General features: G+C 49.4%; 1 protein-coding gene across 2 annotated transcripts; it reads right to left on the bottom strand.

The window, feature by feature from the left end:
• Window positions 1–307: 307 nt before the first annotated feature.
• LOC122370780 (high-affinity choline transporter 1-like) lies at window positions 308–22,166 on the bottom strand. Of its 2 annotated transcripts, none has more exons than XM_043346676.1 (13): window positions 22,119–22,166; window positions 13,052–13,325; window positions 10,399–10,578; window positions 9,962–10,117; window positions 9,357–9,523; window positions 7,718–7,867; window positions 6,430–6,559; window positions 5,906–5,994; window positions 4,595–4,717; window positions 3,956–4,059; window positions 3,339–3,469; window positions 2,634–2,789; window positions 308–2,173 (listed from the first exon to the last, which is right to left on the bottom strand). In XM_043346676.1, the coding sequence occupies exons 2-13, from the start codon at window positions 13,155–13,157 to the stop codon at window positions 2,028–2,030; spliced, it is 1,638 nt and encodes a 545-aa protein (XP_043202611.1). In that variant the 5' UTR covers window positions 13,158–13,325; window positions 22,119–22,166; the 3' UTR covers window positions 308–2,027. The 2 variants fall into 2 exon arrangements, with proteins under 2 accessions (XP_043202611.1, XP_043202612.1); XM_043346677.1 differs by having other exon boundaries at window positions 21,993–22,165.
• Between the last annotated feature and the right edge of the window lie 4,234 nt (window positions 22,167–26,400).

The following is a 26,400-nucleotide window of genomic DNA, read 5'->3' as shown; positions in this document are numbered from 1 at the left end:
TGATCCCGTAGACATCTGCTCCAGCAGGGCGACGACTCGGTCTTCTCGGCGCTGTGATGCCTCCATCTGTCGGCAGACGAGATCGAGAAGCGTCTGGAACTCTGCCGGCTTCCGATCCTCGCGGTCACCGTCCGACGCGTCACCATTATCACTCATGGCTACGACGAGCCGTCACACAAACGATCGAAACGCACGAAATTCACTGGTGTGAGCGCACAGTTCCACACTTCACACCGACCGCGCCATATTCTGTTCGCTGCTACCCTCGGTAGCTCGGCTCTCGCACGCGGACCCGCACACGCCAGCGTCAGGCTTCCGACTGTATTAACAAACCGGGCGGGCGGCACTCGGCATATGGCAGCATCATGTGGCAACACTTTGCCTTCATAATGGAACAACGGTACGAGTATTTACCCGGAAAGGTGATACAATGGACGGAGCGAACTAGGCAGAGCGAACAAGAACATGCTCACTGGGATATGCATTGGATGGGTAGTTAACATATTGTCGGCAACTTTTTAGGTAGGCATACTTTGTTTTCATGCGTTCTTATTGTTACTGTCCTGAGTACTTATTGGTAACAGAGCGGTGCCATATAACGATATGTTGCTTGTCGTTCATAAAATATACCTACAAACTATCCGAAAATAGACCATTTTGACGGTTTCCTATATATGACAAGGGGCCAAGAGTGAAGAGACACACACAGTGCATGACACGTTGACCTTGCACATGTATTCAACATAACTTGGACGGCATAACTTTCCACAGCTGCCATAGACATCCACTTCGATCTCGCTTCCAACATGCTTGTAACAGTTAAATATAAATATAGACCTTCTGGCTCTGCGCCCTTATCCCGTTTTGACGCATTATCTGCAATATGGAATGATTCATGGAAATCCACCAACCTCCCACACCACCACTCTTGCCTAAAATAGCCAGTAAAAGGGTTTTTACTTGTCTTAGCACCCAGCTGAATGCAGTCGGAACTACTTTTACGGCATACCCATCAAATCTGAGGCCTACAAAATGAATCTTCATTTTCATATCTCATTTCCTTTGGGTTTTCATAATGTAAATTGCAACTGGTGAGTTCATAGGAATACTGCCTGGAACGTGGTTCAGTCTGCTTTTGTCACAACTGTGGAGCGGAACGAGTCAAATGTCCATTGCACTCCGCTGAGCATTTACGTTGAAACCATGTGGCGTCAGCCGTGTAACACCGTTTATCTGGAGCCTCTGTTAGCTAGCCATGACCAGTAGTCTTACAGCCAGCTGATGCCACTGATCTAGACGACGCCTACCTGACCCGGTTCAGATTGACTGCCGCGCTTTACAGAGGGAGGGAGCACACAACGCCGGAAATTTGTACGTCGTGCTGCACACAACGCAGCACGACCGTAGCCGATGGAGCTTATCGTACCACTCGACAAAGTTCCTGCAGCTCCACGGGCCGTTAGAGAGCTCAGAAATTAAACAAACGGCTTCAGAAAGATCCTGTCGCCCGTCGCCGCATTCCGCCGTACGCGACCGACTACTGAGGACGGTTTGGAAAATGACGGTCATTTACTACAAGAGCGCTGCTGCGTACTCTCATGTACCTAGCATTCAATGAGCGTCGCTGGATAACGCGGTTTCTGTGGAAACCCTTTGTGTCGGGGAGTTTGACGAGGTTCTCTGTAAGTTCCGGGAGCGCCGACCCACCCACAGACATCCCGTCTGGCCGGAACTAGTCTGAATCGGCTGTTGTACTCCGGCTCTGGACAAACAGCTCTCAGAACTGCACAGGATCTAGGATGTTTTCCAGTACATTAGCACAGTCTCCGTCAAGTGTCTCAGAATTTAAGCACCTACTCCGGTCTTGCCAAGCTTCATAAAACTGCTAAATCACGTCTGAGAGCTAAAACTGGCAATCGTTGGTAAAACGGCAACCGCCTCGATCAAACGAGCGCGTCACCCAGCGAAGTGTGAGGTCACAGGGCGCTCTGGTCTCTGTGTGACGTCACATTGGTTCCTGTGTGACGTCACAGTCCGGTGGTCTCGGTCATGCCGTAGTTGTCGATGCCGTTCTTCTGCAGGTCGTGCTGCTGCTGTCGGTAGTTGAGGCCGGTCGCCTCGCTGTCCTCCCGGTCGAAACTCCGCGCAAAGTCCAGACGCGACGGCAAAGTACCTGCGCGGAGCCGGAGAGCGGGGACCAATTAGTGCTGAGGGCATGGTCTTCAAATGAGTGAAACTTCAACTGCAGCTGTTGTTCACAGAGATACATGCTAAGCTTCTGAATGTTGAATATACGACAAAATACCATATGGTCGTTGATTAGGTGTAGCCGAACTTCACGGACCAGAGATTCAAGGCATGTCTTTGGACAAATAAAAAAGGACAAGTAATTAAAAAAAATAAACACTATGCCATGCTGTTTAAACGTAGACATTTTAACATTTTGTTTATCTCTCATATGTCGCTACGTTACTGAATTGTCGAGATCCACATGGGACAAGTATGCGCCATCCGCCTCCCAACAGCCTCCTCGTTGAAAAAAAGGGCTCAATTTGTGCACGAGCTAAGCAGAAAATTATCAGGAGCCCCCGCTGTACCCGGTCGCCCTACGGTCTACATGAAGCCGTCCGCACCTGAGCTGAAGAGTTTCTCGACACAGAAGGAGGTGACGACCAGCGTGCAGAGGGAGCAGACCATGGCGAACGTACGGAACGGGAACAGTTGTCCGTCTGTGTCGCTGTACCACCAGTAGTGCACGGTGGCCGGCAGGCCCAGCAGACTCTCACCGCCTGCCGGGGAGCGGGGCAAACGATAGTTAGGCCGGGAGAGGCACAAACAGTAGTTAGGTGGCCGGCAGGCACTCGAGGCAGGCCGGGCAGACTCCCACCGCCTGTCGGGGAGAGGGACAATCGGTAGTTGGGGATTCGACCGCGACAGGCTGGGGCGTAATCAGCAGTCTGCTCGGTGCACTGTGTGGACTGGAGCCGCTTTGGAAGGGGGTGTAGGAAAACATAGGCCAGCAATGAAAATACGGAATCGGGAAAACAGTGAAATTTACAGTAAGATCATAGGCTAGTGGGACCCGACTGGTCGGATAAACCTCTATTTTCGAATTAACTGTCGCATTTTCGCATTTTCTGGCTGGCTGGCATTTTCGATTGAACTGACAGGTTGCAAGTTGCATGGTTAGCCCATTTTTCTTACAGAGCTGACAAATGACAAGGCCCCGAACCGACCAGCTGGCTAAGACGACCCTCGACTGACCTGATTAGTTACTTGGGTCAACTCACCCAGAGACCAGACTGACCTGATAAGTTTATTAACCCACCCTGACTGACCTGCTAGCCGCAGTACGAGGCCGACCAGCGCCGCCAGCATCGAGCCGTACGTGTTGGCCAGCCGCGGGACATGTACAACCGTGAGCAGCTGCGGGAACAGGATGACGAACACCAGGTCCGAGCACAGGAAACTGCCGACAGAACAGAGCGTGTTCAGTGAGCAGAAAACACAACAGCTGCGGGAACAGGATCACGAACACCAGGTCCGAACACAGGAAACTGCCGACAGAACAGAGCGTGTGTTCAGTGAGCAGAAAAAAGAGTGTGTTCAGTGAGCAGAAAACACAACAACAGTGACGAACCCCAGGTCTGAGCATAAGAAACTGCCGATAGACAGACACCGCGGAGCGGCAGCCGGTGGTCAAAACGCGCAGAGCGGGGATCAGTGATCAGAAATCGCCGTGAACACTACAGGCCCAAGACGACAGTGTTTGAGTGACGTTAAGTGACGTTTCGGTGACGCTATAAGCACACTCTCCTAGCTGTTCCCCTCTGTGTACAGCTGTCCCAGCCCCATGACTCCCAACTAAACCTAACTACCACCGCTCCACTCAAAACTAAACTCAGCTACCCCTGCTCCACTCACAACTCAGCTCATCTACCCCACCCTCACTCACAAGAGGCCGTAGATGGAGGGCACGTTGATGGCGATGACGCAGGCCACCGTGGCGTTCACCAGGATCGCGATCTTCATCACTATGATGATCTCGCGCTCAGAGGCCTGCGGTAAAATCGAACACGTCATGACTGATGCAGGGACCATGAAAATTTGCACACCACCGTGGCATATCACAAAGAACATCTCAAGCACGGTACACGGCACATGGTTTCGGCCGAGTGACACGAGAGAAGTGACAAAGCCCTATTGACACGTAAAATCACCATTGATAGTTGACAAAGAGCACCTGACGGGGGACTTTAAATGTAGCCAAAAACAAACGATGCCTCATAAATCAGGGGAAATATCAATGGATCGTTTCTGTGCATAACAAACAAAGAATCCTAGGGATGGACGATGATCAGCAAGAGACTCATAAGTGACAATCAAACAAATAATTAGATGCTTGAATGTTTGAAATTAAAAAATGACACCGTTTACCGAATGGGCATTAGTCTCTGTGCTTGCTCAATAGAATTGTTTTTTTTTGTGACATTTGAGACTACACAACAGACGACATTATAGCGCTGGAAGAATAACCGTTCAGCGAGTGTTTGTGCGCCCTTTGCTCTTATAATATGCTGGTAGGCGTTCTTACCCGGGGCCGGAATATTTGCTGGTAGATATTTCTGGAGAACATTGTGGACGAGGAGAGGACAGACGAGTCGGCTGACGACATCACGGCGGCAGACACGGCGCCAAGACCGATAAACGCCACCCACTGCGAGCAGAGAGCACAGGTCAGAACAGAACAGAGATCAGCCCAGACCTATAAACGCCACCCACTGCGAGCAGAAAACACAGGTCAGAACAGAACAGAGACCCGGCCCTTGACACGCCGCCCAGACCGATAAACGTCACCCACTGCGAGCAGAAAACACAGCTAAGAACAGGTACACCATGCCCGGTCCAATGAACGACATCCACTGCGAGCAGAGAGCGCGTTTGTTTTGTTTGTTTTGTTGGGTTAGGCCCTTTCGGTCCAATTAGACCATTTCAGAGCCGGAAGGATGATAGGAATTAGGGGGAGACATTGGTCTGGGCAGGCATCCTAGTGAGTCGCCGGGGCTGAGCCCATCCCGAAGGACAGGCCGACCAGCCCCAAGGTACTCACTGCACCTGGCTACGGGGTGCGCTCCCTCGGGAGCAGCGGTGCCGCTCCAAGGGAGCAGCCCGCATGAGATAAAGTTGCCTGTCCAGCCCGGAGGGGGTTGCGGCGTGGAGGAGAAGGATTTCCGTATCCTGAGGATAGAAGCATGGAACGGTGCAGAGAGCGCGGCTCATAACAGCCAAATACGGGGAAAGCACGGCTCAAGACGTGGTACGGGAGGGAGTGGTATATTAGCAAGTGGGAGGCGTCCGCGATCTGGTGATCAGCTGCAATTTATCTCTACCCGAGATGCTTCTCTGTCTTGAACATGCCCTGTGCCATGACGCAATGTCACAGGCCAAAACACCAGGCCAAAACACCAGCCCAAGGCAGCTGGCACTCGGGCAGACAAGTTCCGTGGGCAAATGCATGGCACCATTCAGTGGTGCCATCTAGCAAAAGAAATGGACAATTTGTGCACTGCGGCACAGCATGCCATCAGGCGCTAACCACTCCTGCCATCTAGCGTAGAAAAGGGACGACAGATTGTGCAGTGCGGCACAGCATGCTATCAGGCGCAAACCACGCCTGCCATCTAGCGTAGAGAAGGGACGATAGTTTGTGCGATGCGGCACAGCATATCATCAGGCGCAAACCACTCTTGCCATCTAGCGGACGCGACAGAAGCTATCGCCCGCCGGCCGCAAGGACGCTGTACTACGAACGCTGCCTATTCATAAGTTATTTTAATCGAAAGTTTGACGAAATGGTTAGCAGGTTCTTTGGGACAGTGAGCCGAATCGTGTCAATCTCACTCACCTCGGGCGTGAGATACTGCATGACCAGCGGTAGCACGAAGCGCGTGTCGTCACCGGTCGGGGTCCTCCCGAACTCGGTCATCTCCCACTCTGGGAAAAACGGTCAGAAGCAGTGACAAATCAGATTATCTATCAGGCCGTTGTACTTAGTAGAATGTGCCTTTCTGAGTTGTTCTAATGTTCTTAGTTACCATAAAAAGTAAAAACATCCAGTCACATATACTTGTATATTAGGTATATAGGTATGCCTATGCTCTTTGGATGGTAATCTTCGAACTGCTCATGGGTTGATGGGTTGTCTCATAGTAAAAAGTAGTTGGTGGGCATTGGGCTCACGCCTCATAGTACATCAATGGGTTCATTTACGAAGGTCGATTGCCTTATATGCAACAGACTTCACCCGTTGGAAATTCAGAGCTGGGCAAGACAGCGCGACTTCTAAAATCCGTCAACACTCGATGAAGCGCACTGAGGGCCCCACGGCTCCCTGGCTATGTAGGGCCTTGGCTTCCTGATAGGACTCACTGGTGCCCTTGGCGATGGCGCCGATCAGCACTGCTGGGATGGCCAGGAAGATACAGCCGCCGGCGGCCGCGTAGCTGAGAAGCTGCGAGCGCCGCGGGCTCTTGGAGGAGAGCACCCGCTGAAAGTATACCTGTCGGCCACAGTCGCCCGGTCAGACAGTCACCCGGTCAGACAGTGGCGGGGTCAGACAGTCGCGGGGTCAGACAGTCGCTGGGTCAGACAGTCTCCAGGTCAGACGGTCTCTGGATCAGTCAATCGCCGGGACATTCACCAGGTCATACGGTCGCGGATCAGACTAAAATTATCACCGGTGAGCCGGGCGCGGGCACGGTCGGGTAATGGGTCCATGGTGTCATTCGACAAGTCCCGCTTAGCGTGGCTCGCGGACTCTAAGCCACCCATCCATCCAATCTGACTAAATTTTTGTAAAAAAGAAAAAAAACAATTCGGCAACAGAGAAGCGCAAGGAGGCTCGAGCCAAATGTTGAGAACCGTAGACCGTGAATAAGCCGGCCAAATTTGTGGTGTGATTGTCGGACATTGCCAATTAGTATATCAGCCTAATTATCGGGAGAGCAGCGAAGTCGTCACGAGCCTCTGTCCATTTCATTTCAATTCATCAAACACCTCTGACAGTGCCGTAACACCGGTGACACCGGTGACGGCCAGCGAATCACGCCAGCTGTCAGGACTGTCAGCTCATCCCTCGATCACTGTCACTGTCACCCGCCGCGCCCGTGGCTATCGTACATAATCATATTGTCCACATAAGACTCCGTTTACATTAGTCTCTGGGACAGCTATTTAGCTTACGTAAATTTACACAAATGGTAACCTGTTTACTCGAGAAAAAAAGGATACAAACGGAAGTTTTCCTCGTCATCCTACAGCGCCAATTTATTATTTAGGTCTAGTTTTCTATAAAAGTATCAGAGCTAGGCAGGCATTTACATGTTCTCAGAGTTTAGCTGAGTTTCTACGTACCTAAATTTGTCTGATCTCATGTAAACGGGTTACCTCCACTGTCACAAATCACTGTCACAAAGCACTGTCACCAGCCGTACTCAGGACTGGGCGTTAGCTGACAGAGTATTCCGAAGCAGATGAGCAGCTGTCGGTAGGTACCTGTCACTGTTACCAGTTACCTGTCACTGTCACCTGTCACTGTCACTGTCAGCTGTCAGTTACCTGCCACTGTCAGCTGTCAGCTGTCACTGTCACTGTCACCTGTCAGTTACCTGCCACTGTCAGCTGTCACCTGTCACTGTCACTGTCAGCTGTCAGTTACCTGCCACGGTATGCCACCACAGATGAGTAGCATGGCGTAATCGAACCAGACGCCGGCGTAGTGCGGCTCCACGGAGCCGATCCAGTCGTTCTCCGATATGTCCAGTGTCGTGAACGCCTCGTTGGACATCGCGAACGGAATGGAGAACCACTGAAATGATACAATAAAGGGGGCGCAGTCAGTGCGAGCGTTAGATGACAACGCGTGTTATGGTCGTATTTTTTACACAATCTCTAATAAATTCGTTCAAAAAAGTGTAGTTAACCCGCGCCCCACTGGGGGGGGGGGCTATTTATAGCCCCCCTCCCGTTTTTCTGCAATAACTTCCAAACCGCTTGACGTATCGCCGCCAAACTTTCAGTACCTTCGGCTGCATCAATTTGACACCTTGTGTCAAAATTTTAACTTCGTAGCTACCATAGGTCGGCCGGAAATGACGTCAGAGTGACGTCATGTTCGGCCGATTTCGACGCAAAACATTGAACCACGGCAATCGCTCCCAAGAGCTCAGTTTTTAAGCTAGATCCAATTTCTTTGCATGAGAGGACTCAGAATAGACTGCGCTATCAAACTGCTATCTCGGATTTTCGAAATTTTGAAAATTTCGAAAATTTGATATAATAAAATCCAAAATTTATATTTTTACATTTTTTTCAAAAAGTTTTTGACTTTTCGAAAAAACGGGAATATATGTGATAGAACGCATTATTATGACTAACTCTAGCAAGTTTTAGCTGAATATCTTCAAAAATGGCCAAGTTTTTAGCATTATTGCAAAAAATTCACAATTATTAATTTTTCAAATCAATTTTTCAGCACGTATTTGACATCGTACGCCAATATAAATAGCACCATCGTGTTCCTGAGCTCAAACTGCATCCAATAGACACTTTTTTTTGTTGAAAAATTTTAACTTCAAAATTTGACCTTTTTTGACCTGAAAGTGACCTGACCTAAGCTAAATTCCACTCAAAATGACCTCGAATGACACAGACGACATCACATTCGAAATCTCTGGCCTAAATGGACCATAAAACATGTGTCAGGTGACCGACGCATGATATAATATTTTCGTGACCTGTTATGACCTGACCTTGACCTGAAAATCAAAGTACAAGTTTGGTACCCTCGGGGTATCTAGAGGATCTGTTCACGAGTGTGTGATCCAAAAATGAGCCTGATCTGACTTGTAAGACGGCGGCCAGAGCCCAAAACGTGAACAAGCAAAATGCTAATAATTTTTACTTTGACGTGACCTGTGATGTCATCGGTGACCTCGAGGTCAATGAAATTAGGTTTCGCTCGACAGTTTTTCCGGGGCTATCAGACGCCGTTTGAATTTTGACGATCGGCCCAGTAGTTTCGGAGTTAAGAGGGGGGGCTATGAATAGCCCCCCCCCCCCCTCCCCAGTAGGGCGTGTTATACGCAGACCCCAGTGGGGCGCGGGTTAACTAACTACACGAAAACGAGCAAAATAAAGTGGGAAGACACTCGGCAAAAGCTAGCATCAAATCTTGAATTGATAGGAAATCATCTGCGCTTGTACACACAACGGAACTTTAATTAAGTAGGTGCTAAATATTTTCGATCAGCATTTCAATGCACATCCCAATATCGCCAACCGCTGTCGCCACTCACCAGTCCAATGAAGATGCAGATTAGCTGGATGACGTCAGTGTAGGCCACCGACAGCAGGCCTCCGAACAGGGTGTAGAACACGGCGATGGCAGCGGAGAGCGCGATCGAGAGCGTGTTGCCGTAGTCCACGTACTCGTCCAGGTGCAGAATCACGTTGATGGTGGTCCCTGAAATCGTATAATGTGATATTGACTTAGAGAAAATCGGCATGGCTCATTTGGGCTTATAGTGGAGGCTGCACAGCGTACACTTAGAAGCATAAGGTCTTATTAACTTACTTTGTTGCAATAGGTAAACGACCAGTATGTATCATCAAGTATCGCCCAGCCCACAACCCGTCAGTTACCGCCACCGGTGACCAGTGCTATCATGTGACCCTGGACAAGTAACCCCGACTGACCCGCGCAGGTGACCCATACTGCCCCGGACCAGGTACCGACTGACCAGGAGTGCTGACGCCGACTGACCCGCGCAGGTGACCCATACTGACCCGGGATGCTGACCCCGACTGACCCGCGCAGGTAACCCATACTGACCGGGACCAGGTGCCCCGACTGACCCGGAGTGCTGACCCCGACTGACCCGGAGTGCTGACCCCGACTAACCGAGCGCCCCGAGGATGGCCGCCGACCAGAACAGCTCGCCGAGCAGCGCCGGGATGAACAGCAGGCCGCCCATGACGCGGCCCAGTCGCGCCTGCAGCGGGTCCAACATCGTCGTGTAGCCCTCCTCGCGCATCTTGTGAGCGAAAAATATGCCGCCTGCAATACAGGATGTCAGTTAGTGCAGAAAAAAAAAAACGCCGTAAAAGGCGGCTCGAATGAATCGTGACGCATTACCTACATTGTGAAGTATTTTTGACCTATGCTCGATAAGAAGCGGTCATGTTACTGAGAGCTGCAACAGTTGGTATATTTCTTAGTAGAAATACAATAATCTGAAATACCATTTTTTATTATTAACTGAAAAATGCTAGGTACTATGTTTGTTCCTTCCGTTACGTTACGGTGTATTTAACTTCGCGCCCGCTCATGTCACTGACCGAGCGCCAGGCTGATGGAGTACCCGAACGGCGCCTGTGTCCACACCAGACCGGCCTTGTACGTCTCCTCGGCCGAGCCGTTGATGTATCCACCTCCGACCCAGGTGGCAGTCATCGTCAGGATGCCGACAAACACGCCCAGGTTCCTCCCGGCCAGCATCACCTCTTCCGTGTCCTCCTCTGACAACAAACAGACATCAGACAAACATCACACAGACACGCCCAGGTTCCTCCCGGCCAGCATCACCTCCTCTGTGTCCTCCTCTGACAACAAACAACAAACAGACATCACACAAACACGCCCAGGTTCCTCCCGGCCAGCATCACCTCCTCCGTGTCCTCCTCTGACAACAAACAACAAACAGACATCACACAAACACGCCCAGGTTCCTCCCGGCCAGCATCACCTCCTCCGTGTCCTCCTCTGACAACAAACAACAAACATACATCACACAAACACCGCACAAACATCACACAAACACGCCCAGGTTCCTCCCGGCCAGCATCACCTCCTCCGTGTCCTCCTCTGAGACAAACAACAAACATCACACAAACACGCCCAGGTTCCTCCCGGCCAGCATCACCTCCTCCGTGTCCTCCTCTGACAACAAACAGACATCAGACAAACATCACACAGACACGCCCAGGTTCCTCCCGGCCAGCATCACCTCCTCTGTGTCCTCCTCTGACAACAAACAGACATCAGACAAACATCACACAGACACGCCCAGGTTCCTCCCGGCCAGCATCACCTCCTCCGTGTCCTCCTCTGACAACAAACAACAAACAGACATCACACAAACACGCCCAGGTTCCTCCCGGCCAGCATCACCTCCTCCGTGTCCTCCTCTGACAACAAACAACAAACAGACATCACACAAACACGCCCAGGTTCCTCCCGGCCAGCATCACCTCCTCCGTGTCCTCCTCTGACAACAAACAACAAACATACATCACACAAACACCGCACAAACATCACACAAACACGCCCAGGTTCCTCCCGGCCAGCATCACCTCCTCCGTGTCCTCCTCTGACAACAAACAACAAACATACATCACACAAACACCGCACAAACACCGCACAAACACGCCCAGGTTCCTCCCGGCCAGCATCACCTCCTCCGTGTCCTCCTCTGAGACAAACAACAAACATCACACAAACACGCCCAGGTTCCTCCCGGCCAGCATCACCTCCTCCGTGTCCTCCTCTGACAACAAACAACAAACAGACATCCACAAACACGCCCAGGTTCCTCCCGGCCAGCATCACCTCTTCCGTGTCCTCCTCTGACAACAAACAACAAACAGACATCCACAAACACGCCCAGGTTCCTCCCGGCCAGCATCACCTCTTCCGTGTCCTCCTCTGACAACAAACAACAAACAGACATCACAAACACGCCCAGGTTCCTCCCGGCCAGCATCACCTCCTCCGTGTCCTCCTCTGACAACAAACAACAAACAGACATCAAACAAACACCGCACAAACACCGTACAAACACCACACAAACACCACACAAACACGCGCAGGTTCCTCCCGGCCAGCATCACCTCCTCCGTGTCCTCCTCTGACAACAAACAACAGACAAACATGGTCACAAACACGTCCAGGTTCCTCCCGGCCAGCATCACCTCCTCCGTGTCCTCCTCTGAGACAGACAACAAACATACATCACACAAACACGCCCAGGTTCCGCCCGGCCAGCATCACCTCCTCCGTGTCCTCCTCTGACAACAAACAACAAACAGACATCACACAAACACCTCACAAACACCGCACAAACACGCCCAGGTTCCTCCCGGCCAGCATTACCTCCTCCGTGTCCTCCTCTGACAACAAACAACAGACAAACACGGTCACAAACACCAAACAAACACGCCCAGGTTCCTCCCGGCCAGCATCACCTCCTCCGTGTCCTCCTCTGACAACAAACAACAAACACGGTCACAAACACCGCACAAACACCGCAAAAACACCGCAGAAACACCACACAAACACCACACAAACACCGCACAAACACGCCCAGGTTCCTCCCGGCCAGCATCACCTCCTCCGTGTCCTCCTCTGACAACAAACAACAGACAAACACGCCCAGGTTTTTCCCAGCCAGCATCACCTGCTCCTGTGTCCTCTTCTGAGACAAACAACAAACAAACACGGTCACAAATACCCAGAAAACACACCAAGGTTTCTCCCGGCGAGCATTATCTCCTCTATGTACTCCTCTGAGACCAACAAACATGAAACAAACACCGCATAAACCAAACAAGCACCGCATAAAATGGTGAGGGAGCTGACAAATATTAAGCAGACATGGCCACAGGGTTTACAATCACCGCACAAACATAACCAAAAGATGCAACAACCATCACATAAAATGAAAACACGGTCAGAGGGGTGAGAAACACCGCAAGTTTTGTTCGTGGTAACCACAAACACACACAAACGTGGTCACTGGTCAGAGTACTCGTAATAGCGAGAACCTTTGTTCGTTTACATATTTTTTCTATTATTTTTAATCATTCATTCAATTCATTCATTCATTCATTCATTCATTCATTCATTCATTCATTCATTCATTCATTCATTCATTCATTGTCAAAAAAAGAACGTGGCGGAACAAGCAAACAAACAGAAGAATGTATCACTCACCGGCATTTTGAAGTTCATTCTTTCTCTTCCATGCCGCCCATAGTCCGACCAGCAGAATGGCAATATAAAACACGATAATACCGGCCAGGCCGGCCCAGTTGAACATGATGTGTGTATGGGGATATGACAGGTGAGAAGTCACGTCAGCTGACGCCGAGTGACGTCAGTTATCAGCTGATGACAGCCGGCTTCGTTCTTCGCTGACGGTAGGTAATGTCTTCCGGTGACATGCAGCCAGTAACGATTGGTGAGCAGATACTACGTCATACGTGACCTGGAAATGAATAAGAATGGTCAGTTTGGCCACCCTTTGAACGCTTTCAGACGAAATTATGCATAACAATTACTGGCGGTGCTCCCACGGATTCAACGCGGAAGTTGAACAGCAGTACGACAGCCCTCCACTTTGATTAAATGCCGAGATCATCGAACAATTCCAAAGGGTCGACGCCAGGATAGTTACTCGACTGAAAGCCGGCCCAAACAGTTTTTGTTGCCTATTACTGGTTCAAACAAACAGCAAACATGTCTGTAAATCAGATCAAATCGTAGGCTGCATATCAGCCTGCAGACGTCAGCACGCAGCATACGAGTATGGTTGTCAAGTCAGCGGCAAGGTTAACTTCACCAATGTTTGCCTAAACCAAACTCAAAACTTCGCTGGCATTGCCATCCCCGTAAAACGCAACGTGATTATGTGCCACCTCATAGGAACATCCTAAAAACTGCTGCGTCACTCCGCTTGCCGCCACTCGGAGCACCTGAAGAAAATCTCCCAACAAAACCGCTCTGTGCAGCGCCCATTCAGCGGCCACTCTACCTGTACCACTAACAGGTGCCGCGGGATGCCCGCAGCCACCGTGGAAAAGTACCCGGAGCACGCTGAGACGGCCTGATAGCTACCGTATAGCTGTCGTAAAAAAACACTTCCGTTTGAAGGGATAAAACATCAGCTTTCTGTGCATTTTCTGAATTAACAACGCTATGACGCAGGCGTCTATGAAAGGCTACCGAGCAGAAGTATTTATCTTAGCACCTTATCGACGGATTTCGTATATCAAAAACGTGCGCGGTGCGACTGCTGGAAGAGACAGTACCGTCGGTCTGATCGGGAGGGGGTGGAAATCCCCTGAATGATTAATTACTTCCTGGCTTAGAAATGGAGCGGCAATCATTACTAACTTCTCGATTTCAAGTATTTCAGATAGGCAAATGCATGAGCAGCAGCGGTCTGTGCTATCGCAGCTGTTTCAGAAGCTGTAAAGCCGTAGAAGCCATTGGTTTTATGATAAAGGTCAAAGTCGATATCATGTCACCGTCTAACACCGTAAACTGTAAACGTGGACTGCCGACTCCCGCTGACAAGGAAGTGGGATGGTTATCACACAACAAGCGCCCAACGATAGTACACGTTACAACAATTTAACGACCAACAATACAACGACCACCTAAACAGTTCGTCGAACGTTGTAACATCAGCGTCGTAATGCTGGATAAATTCCATAAATAATCTCATTTGTATCGTCCGGCAGTTTCGTTCTTGGTCTGGTCACTGGTCAAACTAATGCATTTTCAGCTATCAGATTTGGGGTGACCTGCACGTGTGTCTGTGAAGATATAGACCGGGTTCCCTAATTCGGTAACTGCTTGACCGACCGCACTCAAAGCTAGTGCCACTGCCGACCGGTGAAAACCGGTTATCTGCTGATTTGGCTTCAGATGCCCTCACTTGAAAGGCTACCGTGAAGCGGAAGAGCAGAATCTAAATATTATCAGGTTCCTTCTTTTATACGTCTATGATGCTGAGTCGACTGGTTATTTCACTTTTAATTATCTAGTTATTGTGAATTGATGCTAAATACACAGAAAAAGGCTGACTGATTCTGGCTAACCGATAGGTATTGCTGCGATTTATGTATAAGGTGCAGTTCTCTGAATTCCAGCTTTCCTCTCGTTCACTTTCTCTGCATTACTGAGTCACTCTGTGACGTATTGAAGCGAATCGAATATGCTACATCCGAGTTCAGATGATGGCCGAAAGTCGCTGCATTCAGGCCAGCTCAGTATGGTGATGGTAGAAACTAGACCGGATTGGAGTAATGCGTGTATTTCTCGTACCTATTTCGGGGAGGTGGTTCATATGAAAATCAGAGGATCCGCACTGCTAAGCGGTTCAGCCGGGAAGCCAGCAGTGGTGCGGATAAGACCGGATATGTCATTTCACTTCACTCAGAGGATTGAGGAAGCCCGATCGGAATAGACCTCCGGCGCTGCGCGTGGATGTCGCAACAGTTCAATGTCGTCACTTTCTGACGTCACACGCTGCTCACCCAATCACGAGCAGGCTCACTGATGATGTCATCTGTGACGGTGAAACGTTCCTCACGCGATCCAGTCATCAATTGAGTTGGAAGGTGAGCTGAACACGCATAGCTACCGGAGCTGTCCTGTCAATTATGATAACGCCTCTGAGGTCCGTATGGCGAGCCTGTAGAAATGACCGGTCCTCAATGAGAAACCCACCGGCCACGGTCAAGGCTCTACCGTAAATAAGGTGGCGCCTGTGGGTGAGACGATCCGGCTCAGATATAAAGTAACAACACTAATGAGAACTTGGATAGCCTTATCGTGCCGACACCATAGGTTTTATTGACGACACTGAGGTAATGCGATAAGGAACATGCAAGAGGAAAAAACTTACATCAAGTATAAATTGCCTTTATAGAAAAACAAGAGCATTAATTCGTGAAGCAAATATAGAAAACAGGAATTTTCCATCCTAAATTGCGCACGACATTTCCAGCTTACTCACTCGACTACACAGTATTGCTGTAGCTTTGCTACAGTTTTGTGTTGAGCTTTAATTGACATTGTGAGGTCAATTTAAAATTCTGGACCTATGTTTTGGGGCATAATACTCGTAATTGCTTTATGTCGTCCTTAATAAAAACTCTTGCAAGAATCGACGGCAATTACTGGCCTGCAAGTGTTAAAAAAAAACTTCACTTTACATAGTGATTTACATAGTGATTTACATAGTGACTTCACTTTACATAGTGATTTACACTACTTGTGATTTGTGCGCACAGTTATCGAATTGCAAAATTTGAAACTACAAATTACGCTTCAATGTGGGTCAGCACTCAGCAACACCATAACGGCTATACTATAGTCACTTTGATATTTATGGATGGCATGCAATAAGCATGCGACCAATCCCTGCATTAGTCCCATTGTAAAAATAAAAACTGCTTGAACATCCGTGTGACCTGACCTCGGCCATGCTGGCTGATCATCTGACCTTGAATTAATAAGGTCGTATCATGTCCGTCACCGCGGCCAGTGACTCTCGGCGGCCACTGCCCACCCGGTGACCCCTGCTCTGCATAAGGGCGACTCCGCGCCGAGCCGGTCGGCAGCCATCTGCATACGATTGTCATAGGTCGCAGGACAGAGGCTGACCGAACGTTATGGCCAACGGGACTGTATCAGGGATCGGCCAGGAGCAAACTTCTGAGGTTCTTTCGACCAGACACCACCAGGCAACTAGATTGTAGCATACAATCTTACTATCATTGTTCAGAAGAGTGCAAAAACATATGCAATTTCGTTGTTATTGATTTTTTGTTTAGATTACAAGCTGTGATAGTGATTGACGCTTTGTGAAAAAAATTCAAGAGCTACCTTTTTTGGCCTCGTTCAACGACATATGAACGCTGTCCAGTATCATGTAGGTAATACATATAATATAATGCACAATCAGACCGCAGCATGATGCAAAAAAATAACGCGTTATTTGTCTAATGTCCCAAGTAAATAAGGGCTAAAACCTAAAGCCGCACTCGTGAAATTATATCGGAAAATTGTTTCTTTGAATAATGGTATTCCAGACGTCAAGGTGTTCCACATTACCCTGCTCAGTCGTCATGGCCAAAAGAGGCTACTGAGGAAGATCGAATTCGTAAATGAGTGACCGAAATAGCCGACCGCAAGAGAACTAAAAAGGCCATCGAATGACAGAATCGGCATTACACTTGCTAAGCCAGTAGCCAAGAATAGCACTTTATCCTCCGTGCATCGAGTCCAAACCGTACGACGGGTCTCCGTGTAATGGTGCATGGTGTGCATACGGTGTCAGAACATACCTACCGGCGGCAAAGACGCCATTGGCATTTGATGAAATAGAAACGTGCAATGCTGGTATGCTAGAAGATATATAAATGTTAGCGAGAGACGTCGTTGCTGTTTTCTAATAAAAAGCAAAGTGCACAATATAATCCCTTTCAACGCCGCTATAGTTGAATTCACGATAATATGTAATTTGATTTAGCGTCATCTCGGAAAGAAGCAATTTTCATATCACGACACATATTTATATGACGCTAACAAAACAGCGCGGCCTCGACCGTGCGCCCACTGCACAGTACACAGCCCCGCCGCGCGGCACAGAGTATGACAGTCGGAACTCGCTCATCCCATGTTGTATTGTTACGGGGCGGAGCAAGTGACCTTGAGCTCACGGCGCGTGACAAAAGAGCGCGCCTAATTTGACCCTCCCGGCCCTCCCCTCCCCACCGGCACACAGACTGAGGCACAGAAAAGGGAGCGAATGTCACTGCGATTCTGCAACTGCCAATGGGCACCCGAGCAGCGTCAGTATTATGTCAGTTTGGTAGCAACGGTGCCGGGCAGATGTGGAGCCGAGTTTGACTCTACCATCATCATCAGCTGCAAATTTTATAACCTTATGTCGCCTATCACCAGCATAGACAACTTCCCTGAATAGTCATTCACTCGACGGCAACCTCATCTGTCACTGAACTGCTTCACGCGTTTACGAGATCGCTTGCAAAAATTACTCTGCATCGTGACATTTTCGGCAAAATCGCGACCGGCGATTAGCTCGCACGTAATGTGCTAGCCGCCGTTATGTGTATGTAGTGACGAGACGACAGCTAACACGATTTCCCCTGAACAGCGCACAACTGCCAGTCATTTATCGGGGTTACATGAGCACAGTAAATACGTATTTAGCCGCTAATTCGAATTAGGAACGCATTACCGACTCATGTAGCCACCTGCTAATACGAATCGGCGATCCGATCCGCGGTTACATGAGCAAAGCAAATGCGTATCACGATCGGATTCACCGCTAATGCGAATCAGGAGCGTATTACCGACTCATGTATCCACCTGCTAATACGAATCGGCGGTCCGAACAAAATCCGCTGGGAAAGAGGCTTAGAAGCGAATAGGACCAAGATACGTATTACAGGAACTATTTCTTCGCAAAAAGAAACATTAAAATGCAAAATAATAGGTATTTTTTTCATTTTCTTCCTTTGAAATAATATTAAAAAAATATGTTGGTATTTTGTCAAGTTTTCAACAATAAATATAGTGAAAACCAAATAGTAAATATCCACATTATTTCAGTTGAAACATTTTTCTGACAGCACTACAGACGAATCAAGAGAGGCAATTGCCCAATGAGTCAAAGGAAGACAATTTTATGTTCAACTTTTTTTTTTGTTAAGTTAATTGAGAATGTTTTGAGCAGATTAAATGCAAAAAAGACATAAGATAATAAATTTTTAATTTAGTCACCTCTATTGCTACGGAAGTGCGCCACATTTGTATGCTATTCCGTTTATAATGCGCATCGGGCCGAGAGCCAAACTAGATCCGTTTGACGTCACTGATACGAATTTGCTCATGTAGTCGGTGCACTGAATGCGTTCTTGGGGAGCTGATACGAATTAGCGTAGTGCGTATTTGGAACGGATCGCTCATGTAACCGAAACGTCCGAGGCACACGATTCGGGCCGTATTTGACAAGAACTATTCTTTGCTGACTGGAAGCGTCAAAATGCAAAATACTAAGCATTTTTTATTGGCTGCCTCGAAGAAAATAGCAAAAAAATTGTTGGCATTTTGGTTTAGTCTTTGCATGTGAAATAAAATGAATGAAATATTTTGGTAGATAATTTTTCTGACCACCCTGCTGTCGCTGCATGGCGAATCAGTGCCCACTGACTTAAAACAAGAAAACTTTGTTTTCATTTTTTGATTTCATGTTAATTTTAAATGTTTTTGAGCCTATCAAATGATAAAAGTATTGAAAATTTAGTTCAGTCGTCCCGGTAAATGCCGCAACTGCGCCATGACTGTACGCTAATCCTATTCCGTTTGTGATGCGAATTACCGGCCGTCGGGGAGTCAGCCCGGGTGAGCCAAACAAGATCCGTTTGACGTAGATAAAACGAATTAGTCTCATGTAACCGGTGCCGTAGATACGTTTGTGGGGAGCTGATGCGTATTAGCGTAGTGCGTATTTGGAACGGATCGCTCATGTAACCCCGGTAATTCCGACCTCACTGCTACCCAGTTGACGAAAAGCTGCAGCGCTTAGAACGTGTTTATGACTATTAGGAAGTCAACGACCGGTACAGAAAATGGCAAGAGTTCGGCAGGTTATGTCAAGTGTATATCCGATTGCATTGCATCCATTGTGTGTCTATGTCAAGCAGCGTGGAGTAGCTAAAACTTTGGAACGAGGAATTAAAGAGAATGCCAGTGGATAAGGGAAGCGTGCTCTGACGCGGCCGGCAATTGGTGATCGACGTGTGTTTTCATCTTACAGAGACAATAATCTGGGCTAATGACACCCACCCGGCTGTAATCTGAGCTTTGTGCAGCATTGAGCTTAGACGTGGAACGAACAATATGTCGGTACGAGTACATAAATACGGTTACTACAATGATAAAAAATGTTAGGTGGAAGCATTAAGTGACATTAAATCAGATTGAGGTCAATCGGCAAGTTGCGGAGAAGCTCCGGAGAAGATGTTTATTGCTGTGTGGTGTAGCTAGGTACGCCAATTTTACCAGCCGTATGTGTGCAGAGGGCCGGTGTCCCGCGGTACCATCACACTCCGGCGGTGTATGTCTAATATGACGTCACCCAAACCAGTCGGCTGAGGACCGTTGCAGGGCCGGTGTTTTTCTGACGAGCAGTTCTCGCGAGCAGCGCGGATCACGGCGGTTACCGCACGATGTCCCTTCACACCTACTGAGTACTGAGGCAGCCCCCCCCCCCGGCACCTCAGTACCGGATCGGCCGCTATTTGCTGTTTCACTGGGATTCCAATTCCCACTGGTGATGATACGCCTACCAACAAACCAAAACTTTTTCATTTGTTTACTCTAAATGATGTGGGCAGCTGTTTATTTAAAAAACTTAAAGGACAAACTATTACGAAGTACCTATCACAAGTACGTAATCAATTAGGTATAAATGAATGTACACAACATATGTTCAAACAATAAAAACACTTGGACTTAATGTTTCCGAAACCGAAATCCTCGGCATTAGGAACTTTGAGGTGCCTGGTCTCGGTGCTTCAATAATTGCTTATAAGCTTGTCAGGACATCATTTGGCTCAAGACACATATGCATGCACTTTTCGTTAGAATAGCTCGCGACGCCTGTTTCCACAGGGCCAACCCAGCTGTGTGCCCCATATCCGGCACCTCAGTACACTGAGCAGGACCGGCGCTCTCCCCATTCCCTCAGTACACTGAACGGGACTGGCGCTCTCCCCATTCCCTCAGTACACTGAACAGGACCGGTACTCTCCCCATTCCCTCAGTACACTGAACAGGACCGGCGCTCTCCCCATTCCCGGCACCTCAGTACGCTGAACAGGACCGGCGCTCTCCCCATTCCCTCAGTACGCTGAACAGGACCGGCGCTCTCCCCATTCCCGGCACCTCAGTACGCTGAACAGGACCGGCGCTCTCCCCATTCCCTCAGTACGCTGAACAGGACCGGCGCTCTCCCCATTCCCGGCACCTCAGTACACTGAACAGGACCGGCGCTCTCCCCATTCCCTCAGTACGCTGAACAGGACCGGCGCTCTCCCCATTGCCGGCACCTCAGTACACTGAACAGGACCGGCGCTCTCCCCATTGCCGGCACCTCAGTACACTGAACAGGACCGGCGCTCTCACCATTCCCTCAGTACACTGAACAGGACCGGCGCTCTCCCCATTCCCTCAGTACACTGAACAGGACCGGCGCTCTCCCCATTCCCTCAGTACGCTGAACAGGACCGGCGCTCTCCCCCATTCCCGGCACCTCAGTACACTGAACAGGACCGGCGCTCTCCCCATTCCCTCAGTACACTGAACAGGACCGGCGCTCTCCCCATTCCCGGCACCTCAGTACACTGAACAGGACCGGCGCCCTCCCCATTCCCGGCACCTCAGTACACTGAACAGGACCGGCGCTCTCCCCATTCCCTCAGTACACTGAACAGGACCGGCGCTCTCCCAATGTGGTCGGTGTGGTCGACTGAATGCCGTGGTAAGGGACACGCAGGCCATGGGACACTTGTGGCTACATCATTATATCATAACGCTGCGCTTTGCCCGGCTGGTGCGGTAGGTTACCCAAGGACGGAGAAACACCGGGTGCCGGGGAGACCGTCGGCACGTGTCGTAAAGCTGAAGGTCGCAAACGCACCTCGAAGGCTGGCATAAGACAGTAGGAAGCAAAACACGGTATGTGGTAAGCCTATCGCTTCATAAAAAGGTCATATTTTTATGTTTTGTGATTAGTTTTTATGTAGGTGCCGAAACGGTGTTCCTAAACAAACAGAAAGCAAAAACTGTATCGGGGCCAATCACATAAGCGAACTCAACTATATTAATTACGCTTTCCCCACCATTTTCATTTGTTCAAATGCCCCTCCCCTCCCCCCCCCAACTCAATGTTCCCGAAATACCTGCCACTGACGGCAGCACGTGCGCACGTGCCGGCCCCGGTGACCTGCAGTGACCGGTGACGATCGTCCACCGGGACAGTGACTGACCGGTGACTAAAACCGGGAGAAAGTCTGGCCGTGCTGCGGTCCCGGCGGGCCCACTTTTCACTCACCTTCTCTGAAATCCTGGTCCGCTGGGTGTCCTCTCGTCCCAGTCGTCCCACTCACACCCCAGCGCTGTGTGGACGGACGCAGCAGCACCCCACCCCCTGCCGTACCACCGCGCGCCGTCTGCTCACCTGAGCGCGTGGCGGCGCCGTCTGCTCACCTGAGCGCGTGGCGGAGCGCGGCCGGGGTCACCGCTGCTGCAGCCGTACCTGGCCGCCGACCGTGGCGCCACCTATGCCCCGGGGCGGAGCCGCCGTGAGCTGGCAGAGAGCTGCTGGAAGCGGCACCATTACCTATCTGACCGCGGGAGTGCTACTTACTACGAGTATACACGGCGGACGGCCGCGGCGGGAGCGGGCAGCACTGCAGTCAGCGGGCGGCAGGGATGTCATGCCATTAGATCTTGTGTCGATGAGCGGATTATGTTTGACCTGCGAATGGTGAAATTAGCCGCTGCAAGAATACATCGGAGAAAAATATGTATTTGAAATAATGCCTTCTCCCAAGCACCATACAAAAGATGCAGCGAACTGTGAAAGGGGGCTGAATTTCGGGCCAACCCAAACCCTTTTTTTGAAATGGCTCCGAGAGCTTGCTAGAAAGAGTGCTGAAATTTTGAATAAGTGCTTGATTCAAGCTGGAGCTTTTGTCTTCAGTCATATTTTCAGTTTATGTCATTCCACTGACCTATGACGAAATATAAGAGCCCCTGGCCTACATGACCCAAAGTTGTCGCGAATTTCAAAGGTCTTAGTGCCAGAAAATATCTGGCAAGGCGATGCAATTTAGAAAGTAGTGCGTCGCCGAGTCTTTGCGGATTAGGTAGCCGTAATTTACTTCCTATTTTCATCAAAGTCAACTAAGGTCACACGGCCACATGACCTCATACCGTCCCTCGTATGTCCGACGTCCGTCCCTCGTATGTCCGACGTCCATCCCTTCCCCATGAGGTTTTTCGCTAACCCGCGCCGGGCTGGGGTGTTTTCTGCGCGGCACATAGCGACGCGCGGTAAGCGGCATTCTAAAGAGCGTCACAATAGGTAATGAAGAAAATACCTCCGCCATTTTTTGGGGCAGGTCAAGGGTCAGGTCGCCAGAGGTCATCAAAGGTCAAATTCTGCATAGGTCAATAATCTTTGACAAATTAGCGCATAAATCGAGAGCCAATAAAGCTACAGAGCCGTTGAAAAGTGCATTCGATAGCTTTATTAACGAGCTTTCCTGAAATTTGTCCACAATTTTAGCCTAAAATTGCCCTCTGGAGGCTTAGTCTCTAGCCCTCGCCGGCACAGGGGGGGGGTGATGCAACCCCCCTAAGGTTTTTCGCGAATAACTCGCGTAAAAAGCGGCCGATCGCTACGAAACTTTCAGTACTTTCGCATTGATCAATTTTACACGTTCCCTGAAAATTTCAGGACCCTGACCCCAATGACCTTTGACCTGTGACCTCTTTTCTGTGACCATGTTTGGCCGAAATCGCGGTTCGGCGCACGTCGGCTCGCATTAGCCGCGCGTTTGCAAGCTTTTCGTGGTTTCAAAGGTTCAAACATGTGATTTGATGTTGCTCCCATGCATTAGGGTGGGTGTTAAGGTCACCTGAAGGTCAGGTCAGGTCATTGACCTTTGGTGACCTCGGGTGACCTCGGTTCACTTTTTCGAGTTTTACATGTTTCTAGGCTAGTTTTTGGAGCTGAATTCGAATTTAGCAACCATTTGAACATTTACGAAGTAGTTTTGGTGCCTTCGTAACATGTTACGAAGCTGTCTGAGGCGATTGACACGTATTACGAATACCCGTCACAATCCCTACCGGTTGAACTGACCTGACCTGACCTGACCTGGTCTAAATGCTTAAAGACATCATCTCTGATCAAAACTAACACGATATGCGTGATCAGCACCCCGGAAAACCACATAGCAGCCACACTTTACGACTTGCTAACAGGTCCCGATTTTCCCGGTTTTCGGGTCATTGACCTGACCTGGAAGGTCACCCGATGACCTAGGACCTTAAAATTGGGTATCATCGGCTTCCTCTCATGACGGGCAACACGCTCGTTTTTTCCGCGAAGCTCTAGCTCGATCAGGGGCCAAACGCGAGGGGGGGTCGTACCCCCCCCCCTTGTGCCGTCGAAGGACTCAAAATGGCCTGTGCCGGCGAGGGCTAGAGGGCAAAAGCTCGAAACACAGCTGTTTTACGAAAAATGTTTCCTGCAATAATTTTTGACACAAAAATCTCGACATTATTTTTACCAGCTTCGTCGTATTCCCCTCGTCGAGAAACATATGATTATTATATCATGCTAAAATTTGAACTATAATTTGAGCTTGAAAAAACATTTGGAAAATTTAACGTCAGGTCAAGTTCAGGAGCTGACCAGAAAAGGTCATGTTGCTTATCAGTCGAGCGCCATATCGTTGAGCTGAGTACATCTGGGTGTTTTCATCGCTCTTAAAACATGTGTACTCGTATCTATCAAAATGTATTGTAAAAAAACTGCTGTCTGCTGGCGATCATTCATGACCTGAGACGACCTCACGAACATAGGGGGAGTTCACGGGTGCTGCATGACAATTGACACACTGAGATATTTGATGAAAAAAACCTGATGGTGGCGATGGTGGCGATGGTGGCTAAAAAGCCTCCTTACCCCTCTCAGCACGGCGTGTGAGATATATTTACCTGCTTTAACCCTCGCCGGACCTATTGGTTTTCTACATACGCGCCGGCCGAGGGGGGGGGGCGGGTACGACCCCCCTCGCCGTTTCGCCCCTGGTGGAGCTAGCGCGTCGCGGAAAAAACGAGCGTGTGCGCCGTTACGAGACGCAGAGATTGGTACCCGATTTTAAGGTCCTAGGTCAACCGGTGACCTCTGAGGTCAGGTCAAGTGCCCCAAGGCACGGTTCAGTTTTTGGTGAATAACTTCGCAAAAAACGGCCGCAGAGCGCCGATTTTGGCAGCATCGTGTTCGCCTCGCTCAGGCGCGTCGAATGATATACTTTTTGTCCGGGTCAGGTCAACTTGGGGTGTTGACCTCAGGTCAAGGTCAGGTCAGCACCCCCAGGTCACGAAGTTGGTCGAAAGAGGTCATGTCGCATATCATTCGATTCGGCAGGCCTTCTTGAGTCCATTGGTGCCTTCCCCGACTCGCTAGCTCAATTTGATCAAGAGTTATTGACGAAAAACTAATATGACCTTGATGACGTCATAAATGACGTCACGCAAGGTCAACATTGCAAAAGTGACGCATCTAACCTTGCAAGGAGTGCATCAAATCACGATTCTGTGTGCTTGAGATAGTTGGAGATCGTTCCCGGCGCCAGAATAGCAGTTTGAATTTTTCCCCATTGACTTATAATGGTGAGGTCACGAAAATGACCTGACCTCATATGACCTTTAGGAAAAATCCGAGATATACAAGTTGTGAGACTCATAATGGATACTAGATCCTGCAAGTTTCATTTCCCTGTGACATCTCCTCTGGCAGTGAGGGCGTTGCGAAGTTGCGACATCTGAAGACCGTGCAGAGGTTCACTTATGACGTCATAGGTCAGTGACCTGACCTGACCCAAAAATGCGGTTGGTGTCAAAAGATGCGGCTTGGATCAAAGGTCAGGTATGCCAAGTTTCAGCTCTTTATCGCCAGCGTGTTCGGAGCTATCGCGAAAAACCCTATGGGGGGGGCGGCACCCGCCCCCCCCCCCCTCGGCCGGCGAGGGTTAATATATTCTAAAAGTTTTTATTATAGCAACTTGCATCTAAAATTTGACTATGCGCATTTTCTAGACGCATATTGCACGAGAACAATTTTGATTAAACATTAGAAATCAAATAAAGATGAATGGTACAACAAAAAATCAATGCTTATTGACAGGACCGACGGCAATGCAATAGGGACCGTTTAACTTCCTTAACCCGGCACCGCCTGGGCTATTTCCGTACCCACGACAGCCTGGGGGGGGGGGGGTCGGATCCGACCCCCCCCCCTGTTATCTCGAGAACCAATGGTCATATCGAGCCCCGCGAGGCAGCGTTCGAAAGGTCTCTACGAGACCTTCCCAAAGCACTCTTAAGATTTTAAGATTGAGGTCAACTTTCGGGTCAAGGTCAGGTCAAAGGTCAAATTCAGGGGTTTGCATGATTAGGCTTACGGACAGCGGAATCGATAGCTGCTGCTCGAAACTCACCAAAAATGACCTCAAAGGCCTAGTGAAGGTAGCATGTGCGTATAGGGGTCATAAAAAGTACGGGTCAAGGTCAGGTCAGGTCACGAAAGGTCACGGTTTTCACTTTCTGCGACATGGACGTGCGACACATGTTTTATGGCTTATTTTTCACGCCGAATCCGATGGTAATGGTTATATGTGACCCCAAGTCACTGTTCTGGTGATAAGTGTGCATTGAAAGCATAA

Source organism: Amphibalanus amphitrite, unplaced genomic scaffold (genome assembly GCF_019059575.1).
Source record: "Amphibalanus amphitrite isolate SeventyFive unplaced genomic scaffold, NRLGWU_Aamphi_draft 001167F_arrow, whole genome shotgun sequence".
NCBI lineage: Eukaryota > Metazoa > Arthropoda > Thecostraca > Balanomorpha > Balanidae > Amphibalanus > Amphibalanus amphitrite.
The sequence above is the reverse complement of the archived record's forward strand: the minus strand, read 5'-3'. Positions and strand labels throughout refer to the sequence as shown.